This window comes from Lutra lutra, chromosome 18 (assembly GCF_902655055.1).
Source record: "Lutra lutra chromosome 18, mLutLut1.2, whole genome shotgun sequence".
NCBI classification, from domain to species: Eukaryota; Metazoa; Chordata; class Mammalia; order Carnivora; family Mustelidae; genus Lutra; species Lutra lutra.
In genome coordinates, this window is record NC_062295.1 from 7,112,546 (window position 1) to 7,120,217 (window position 7,672).

The window sequence follows — 7,672 nt, forward strand, 5'->3', positions numbered from 1 at the left end:
AAGCTCTCCAGGTGATTCTGCACATGGAGCCGGAGCTGAGAACCCCAGGAACACGAAGTCCGCAGGGATGAGTTACTCTAGCGTTTTCTGTTCTGATAGTCTATTCCTGAAATTCCCAGCCTGGCTGCATTTCAGAATCAGCGTCAAGTTTGTCAAAAAGATTCTGGGGACCCATCCCGAACACAACCAGAATCTCCAGGGGTGAGGTTCACTCAGGTAATAGCTTACAACTAGACCAACATCAGGGGTTGAGTTAATTCTTGTCTTTAATGAGGTCAAAGTCAAATCATTAATACCTCTTAAGACATTTTATAGGGGTGCCTGAGTGGCTCAGTCGGTTAAGTGGCTCCCTGCTCAGTGGGGGGTCTGCTTCTCCCTCTCCCTCTCCTGCTCCCCTGGCTCTCAATTAATAGAGAAAAAATCTTCAAAAATAAAAATAAAATAAAGGATCACTTTGGTGATCTCAGGGTCCTGGGATGGAGCCTACATCGGGGTACCATGCTCAGTGGGGAGTCTGCTTGAGGAGTTGCTCTCCCTCTCCCTCTGCCCCTCTTCCCACCCACGGTCTATCTCTAAATAAATAAATAATAAAAACTAAAACAAAAACAAAGGATCGCTTTGGCTGCTGTGAGAACAGACTCGAGCAGGGGAAGGATCATGGCAGCAGCAGGTTGCAATAGCCCCGAGGAGACGGTGAGGATGGCGTGGATCAGAACGGCAGGGGTGCACAGGGGGAGAAGTGGTCCGCTTCTGGTCGGATTTTTGAGTCTGCCTAAAACAAGAAGTCAGTGGAACAACATGGCATTTCCCCTGAAGAAAGAACCAGTGCTCGAGAACTGGTCGGTGGCCCCCCGGGACACCCAGATGCATACCCAGGCTCTGGGTCAGGGCTCCGGCTCCTGCATGCAGAGCCCTTATGTCTGGGAAGACCACAGCTTTGCCCACACGGTGGGTGCCCAGTGTTCCCAAACACCTGAAGGACATAACCACACTCCCCAGACCAGGGTCTTCAACCTCAGGAACCAAATCCACAAGCCTACAACCATTATGTTTGCATCTTTAACTACAACTGAACACGAATTACAAAGTGCGGTTTCTTCTTGTTTCTAAAAGATCCCACACTCTGGGGTGCCTGGGTGGCTCAGTCGGTCAAGTGTCTGACTTCAGCTCGGATCATGATCCCAGGGTCCTGTGATAGAGCCCCCAACAGGCTCCTTGCTCAGTGGGGAGACTGCTTCTCCCCCCCGCCCAAGGCTTGTGCCTTCTATCACATAAATAAAGTCTTTAAAAATATATAAATATAAAAGCTCCCACACTTCCTTCCACCATTCTCGCTCTGACCCTCCAGGCTTTCCCTAGTGCTTAGGATCAAATCAGGGACGGCCCCAGCACGTGCACGCTGCTCCTGCTCTGAGCCCTGCCTCCTCTTCATGGCGACCCGCTCCCCCAACTGCTCCTGGTCACCTAAGTGCACATGTGCACTGGTTCCTCTCCCAGACTCCCCCCGAGATGGACCCCAACCCCCCGCTTTGTGGTCAGTGCTGAGCAGAGTCCGGCACAAGAGATCGGGACAGAATGAAGGGCTGACCCGGAAGCCTGAAGGAACAGTCTTGGGTACAGGCTTTACCTGCGTCTGTGACATGGAATAAATTCACTAAGAAAACCAAACTTCTTTCGTGTTAGTGACTTTTCTCAAAATGCCATTTTCAGTCTACAGAGAAGGCTCACTCTCCATACATTTGATATGCCACATAACTTTTTAGGGAGGGAGGGAGAGCAGGGGGTGGTGGTGGGAGAAAGAGAGGGACATGGGGCCCGATCTCATGACCCTGAGATTATGACCTGAGCCGAAATCAAGTCATGTGCTTAACAGCCTGAGCCACCCAGGAGCCCCTCATACGCCACATTCTTTTGTAAAAATGGAAATGACTTAAGTACTAAAGGCTAAAGGACCAGCTACAAGCACTCAGTGGGGTGTTTTGCAATTTCTGAATTTGTTTTCACACAGAGTATTTAAATGAAAAAATCAAATTATCTGCACCTTGTGTTTTAGGCAAGGTGAGCTACCTATTGTTTTCCCCAATTTTACTGAGCTATAACTGACATGAAACACTGCAACTTAGGGTACAACATAATGATTTACATATGTATACACTGCAAAACGACTACTACAATATGGTTAGTTAACATCAGACATCTCACATGTTACAAGGCTTTTATTTTCTTGTGACAGAATATTTCCAATGGTTTACCACTAAGATAGTCATGTTTTTTGGGAAGCAAAAAACCCAAACAATTCCAGGTACAAGATAACACCCGTGTTTTTAGAAAAGCCCGAAAGCACAGGAAGACACCACTTCACACCCGCTAGGACGCCGATTATCCAAAAGAAGGACACGGAGAAACTGGAACCCTCACGCAGTGCGGGGGGATATAAGACCACGCAGTCACTGTGGGAAAGCCTGGTGGTTCCTCACAAGGGTAAACATAGAGTTACCACCAATCCAGGAATCCCACTTCTCAGCACACACCCGAAAGCATGGCCTCAGACTTCTGTCCACCCATGAGGACAGCAGCATTAGTCACAAGAGCCAAGCGCTGCAAACAATGCAAATGTCCATCAACGGATGGAGAAACGAAATATGGTCTACACACACGTTATTCAGCCACAAAAAGGAATGAAGCTCATACGTGTTATAGCCCAGATGTGCCTAGGAAACAGGATGGTGAGCGAAAGACATCACCCACCACGGGGCGTCTGATGCCGTCTACACCAAAAGTCCAGGATAAGCCGATCCACACAGACAGAAAGCAGACGAGTGGTTACAAGGGCCAGGGAGAGGGGGAATGGGGAGTCATGTTTAATGGGAATGGAGTTTCTCCCTGGGATGACAGAAAAGTTCTGGAAATGGACAGAGGCGGTGGTTGCACAATGCTGTAGACGTGCTTAGTATCACTAAACTGCTCACTAGAAAATGGTAAAAGGATAAATTTACATTCTGTATATTTTACAATAAAAAAGGCTAGAAGTCCGCACAACGAAACATGTAGTTACTGACTTCTGAGAGGCAGAATAAGAGAGATCACGCCTTCCCTCCTCTGTACTGTTACCGACTGAGTAACAGACATGCAGCACTGACTGCAGGGAAGGGCAGTGCATATAATCAGCTTTGGTTTATAAAATAAGGTACCAGAATACAGTTCATCTCACTTTATCACATCGCAGAGCGTCCCCACAGGAGGGCCCACAGGCGTCTGGGTGGCGAACACAATCTTGGCGGAAGTGCTGTGCTCACTGGGCCGACACCTGTCCCGGTCACTGTGCGGTCACCATTCCGGCGGGGTCAAATGACCCCCCTCTATCTAGGCTTCTTCCCAGTCCTTATCCGGGGTAAGCCCCTGAGGGGGCCAGGCACAGGGCTCGGGACCTCCCTCCCGACTGCCCGGAAGCCTTGCAGCACACCCTGACCTCTGCACTGACCTTGACATTTACTGTTTATTCTCACACCCGTCCCATGTGACAAGCAGGATTTTCCCTTCCACGGATGTGACAACCAAGGTTCAGCAAGACTCGACAACCTGCTGCGGGACCGGGAGTTGAGAAGGGACAGCGCCCGAGCGTTCTCACTCCGAATCCTGGGCTCCCCACCGCGCACCTCCCCGCCTTCCAATTTCTCAGCAGGGCACCGCTTGAGTGAACCCGACGTAGCTTCATCCAAGAATTGGCGGTTAACAGAAACTTCTGGCCATCATCTGGCTGAATGTCGCACGCAAATACAGTAAGAATTTGTACTAAGGACCTCTCTCCTAAACCCAGTCACTAGCTCCTGCCTCATAATTTCCTCATCCCAAAAGACAAGGGCTGAGAGGCCCTGGCAAGGTCTCCAGCGGCCTGATCCCGCTCTGCGGCCTCACCCACACCCTCGGCCTTCCTGCTGGAGATCCGGGAAGCCCAGGGCCACCCGGAGGCCCAGCTCCCAGCTCACTTGAGGGTGTCCAGCATCCCAAACACCTGTGTGAAACGCTCTCTGTCCAGGACGCGTCCGTAGCGCAGGCTGAGGTAGAAGGTCTGCTTCCCGCCATACTGCTGGATGCACACGAACAGCTCCTGGGGCCGGTCCTTGCTCTCTGTCAGGGGGATCACATGGGCCACGGGCCAGTCCGTGTCCTGCCGCCGGCCCCAGAAAGTCAGGTGGGCTACGCGCAGCACAGTGCCCGCCTCGTTCACATACAGGATGCCCACCAGCCTCCGGAAGAAGTGGCTCATCCAGAAAAGCATGGCCAGGGCGAAGCCGGCCACCCCACCCGCCAGGCACAAGTTGCCAAGAGTCACGAAGCCGTGCGAGTACCCGTAGAAGCCAGGCGGCAGGGCCAGCAGCGTCAGCGCCGTCTGCGTCACCTTCAGCCGGGACAGGTACTTGAAGACTCGGATAGCATCAAACCGGTAGACCATCCGGAACTGCTCCGCGTCCGTGCCTGCAGGCTTCTCCTTCGGGGTGGGGGTCCTGCTCCCCATCCACGTCCCAGGATCCTGCCCGGTGTGGCACCACAGCCCGCACACAGGCCTTCTCCAGGCAGCTGGGCCTGCCAACCGTGGCACGGCTCGGAGGAGGGCAGCCTGGAAGGGAGACAGGACAGCGTTGCTCTCGAGAACTCAACCACGCTGATCACAAAATAAACATGCGCAGAGCCCCTTACCCAGAGGCTCCCACCAGTCCTGTGAGGTTGCGATTACTGCGGAGACACAGGGAAGGATGCCTTAAGTTCACGTGAGCTTCACACAGGCGGTGCAAGACGGTGCCGTGACCTTGACCCTTGAACACTGCAAGGGTTCAGGACACCAACGCCCCATGCAGTCAAAAATCCACCTGTAACTTCTGACTCCCCAAAAACTCAACGACTGATAGCCTAGTGTTGACCAGGAGCCTTACTGATAAGTCGATTAACCCATGTTTGTTGTTACACGTAGTACATACTGCATTTTTAGAATAAAGCCAGCTAGAGAAAAGAATGTGAATAAGAAAACCACAAGAGAAAATACATTTATAGTATTGTATTATCGGTACCATTAAGTTTACCTTGTTTCCAAGATGAATTGTCAGTAGCCACATCAACGCTGTCTTAGAGGACACAACACGCGGTAGATAGTATCTATGTTACTGACACCAAACACAAAAAAGGAAGGCTAAAAGGGAGATTCCTATTTATTTATAAGAACAACGATTCATGGACTGGAAACAAAGTGGCAGCCTGGAGTAATCGATACTACTGTTTCCCAGGAGCCTGCTCTGTACGCTAATGAATGAACTCCTATAAAATTCTTATGGCGCACAGTATTACTGTCAGGTTCAGAATACAGTATGGGAAACACTGTTCCTTTTTTTTAAAAAACCACTTAGGGGCGCCTGGGTGGCTCAGTGGGTTAAGCCGCTGCCTTCGGCTCAGGTCATGATCTCAGGGTCCTGGGATCGCGTCCCGCACCGGGCTCTCTGCTCAGCAAGAAGCCTGCTTCCCTCTCTCTCTCTGCCTGCCTCTCTGTCTACTTGTGATCTCTCTCTGTCAAATAAATAAATAAAATCTTTAAAAAAAATAAAAAATAAAAAATAAAAAATAAAAAACTACTTAGGACTGATGATAGACTGATAGGCATTTTCTCCAATTACGGGGCGGGGGGGGGGGCGGTGGAGAGGGAGGTAAGGGGCATACTCCAAGGCAATTAAATCTCTGATGGCATAAAGCAGCGTTACCAAACAGTAAGAACACACAGTTAATTTGATATTACGTAGTACTCACCTGACAGCCTCTAAGGACAGGCTACCCACTTCCAAAGGCCTCTTGCACATGTTCGACAGGGTGAATGCCCAGGCAGAGGATGATGGCACAAAGCGTCCCCTACAGTTCTTGGCACAGTTACAGGATTCCACATGAAGACACTTGCTCACACACACAACAGGGAAGTTTAACCGTACACCACAATGACTCTTCACTATTTATTACACGGAAGCGGGCCAGCGGGAAAGTCTTCATCCTGGTCACCTTCCCGCTGAGTAGGCTGAGGACGAGGAGGCCCAGGGGCTGGTCTTGCGGTCTCGGGGGTGCCAGGGGTGGGACAGGTGGAGGCGGGGGAAGGGCAGACGGGCGAGGCAGGCACACTCGGGCTAACTTTAGGGAAATACATCGTAATTTCTGTCTGACTTTTTCGCTCTTTCATTTCTCTAAAGGTATTTCTGTATGGCACCAAGCCCCTTCCATCACCTGCTTGAGTCTCAGTGCCCGAATCACGAAGGGTCCATGTTGTAAAAGAAGTCAAAGGCCGTCTTGAATAATCGAAAACCTTCTGCCAGGTTGTCTAACGTCAACTTGTTTTCTGGCCCTGCTTCTTCTACGTCTTCCTCATGTGGTACTGGTCCAGAAGCTCTCATCCCCACCAAGGCGCCTTCGGCTAACTCCTCTGGCTCGCAGTCTAGGAGCTCTTGACATGGGAACTTATCAATGGTCGGCAGAAGCTCCTTCTCCTGCCATCTTGACATTTTTTAAGCCAAACCTCTTTCTAAAATTATCAAACCATCCTTTGCTGGCATTAAATTCTCCAGCTTTAGGGCGCCTGGGTGGCTCAGTGGGTTGAGCCGCTGCCTTCGGCTCAGGTCATGATCTCAGGGTCCTGGGATCGAGTCCCGCATCGGGCTCTCTGCTCAGCAGGGAGCCTGCTTTCCTCCCTCTCTCTCTGCCTGCCTCTCTACTTGTAATCTCTCTCTGTCAAATAAATAAAATCTTAAAAAAAAAAAAAATTCTCCAGCTTTAGTTCCTTCATCTTCCTTTTGCTTCAGGTTGTCATATAATGACTTTGCTTTTTCTCGGGTCTTTTAGAATCCATAGGGATGCCTTTCTCATAGCAATCCTGCACCCACATAAAGGCTATGTTTTCAATACGAGATAAAAAAGTATCTCGCAAAAAGTGCCAGGTCTTCGCCCCTGCTGGCGCAGCTGCTGCAACGGCTTCGCGGATTTCCTTTTCTTTTTTGACAATGGTCCTCACGCTGGACTCCTTCATCTTGAAATGGCAGGCAGCCGCAGCTGCCGACTTTAATCTACAGTACGTATCGAGCAATTCAACTTTTTCTTGTAATGTCATGACTTTCCTCTGCTTCTTGGGAGCACTTCCAGAACCACTAGCGGCATTTCGTGTGGGTCCCCTGGTGTTATTCAAGGTTTACGATATGGCACCAAACACGATGAAAAATACGCGAGAACCAGGGGATCACTTTTTACTGCCATTCGCAATTTACTAGCGACGAAGTGCTAACACGGAGATGATGGGCAGCACACGCCACGCGAAGCACATACTAAACCTGAGCCCACCGAAACAGCAGCAGGGGGGTGGCCACGGAATGATTACAGTAGTACAGCGTGTACTGCGGTTAATTTTACGCAGCTAGGAGTTAACACTGCATCTTCATGTTTCTGGTTCTCTCGACTATGAATGAGGCCATGTACAGTTCTCCAAGGCCCTGTGCGCATTCTGATAAACTTTCTAGAACAAACTTGCGTATACTATGGTAGTAAATAAAATAAACTAGTATCTACCTGAATTTTAGGCATTCATGACATACTGTTTTTATTTTTTCCGTCTCTCCAGGCTACACGGTTCATCTGCCAGGTTTTTTGAATTACG

General features: G+C 50.1%; 1 protein-coding gene across 1 annotated transcript; it reads right to left on the reverse strand.

Moving 5' to 3' along the window:
• Positions 1 to 2,198: 2,198 nt before the first annotated feature.
• On the reverse strand, positions 2,199 to 5,843 carry TMEM186 (transmembrane protein 186). The gene is made up of 3 exons (XM_047714558.1): positions 5,794 to 5,843; positions 4,699 to 4,732; positions 2,199 to 4,618 (listed from the first exon to the last, which is right to left on the reverse strand). The coding sequence occupies exons 1-3, from the start codon at positions 5,841 to 5,843 to the stop codon at positions 3,983 to 3,985; spliced, it is 720 nt and encodes a 239-aa protein (XP_047570514.1). The 3' UTR covers positions 2,199 to 3,982.
• Positions 5,844 to 7,672: the final 1,829 nt, after the last annotated feature.

Excerpts from the sequence above, each read along its gene's own strand:
- TMEM186 (XM_047714558.1), bottom strand. The coding sequence starts at position 5,843 with ATGTGCAAGAGGCCTTTGGAAGTGGGTAGCCTGTCCTTAGAGGCTGTC. Across the intron at positions 4,733-5,793 it reads CTGTCCTTAGAGGCTGTCAG|ATCGCAACCTCACAGGACTG; the intron begins GTGAGTACTACG and ends GTCTCCGCAGTA. Across the intron at positions 4,619-4,698 it reads GGACTGGTGGGAGCCTCTGG|GCTGCCCTCCTCCGAGCCGT; the intron begins GTAAGGGGCTCT and ends TCTCCCTTCCAG.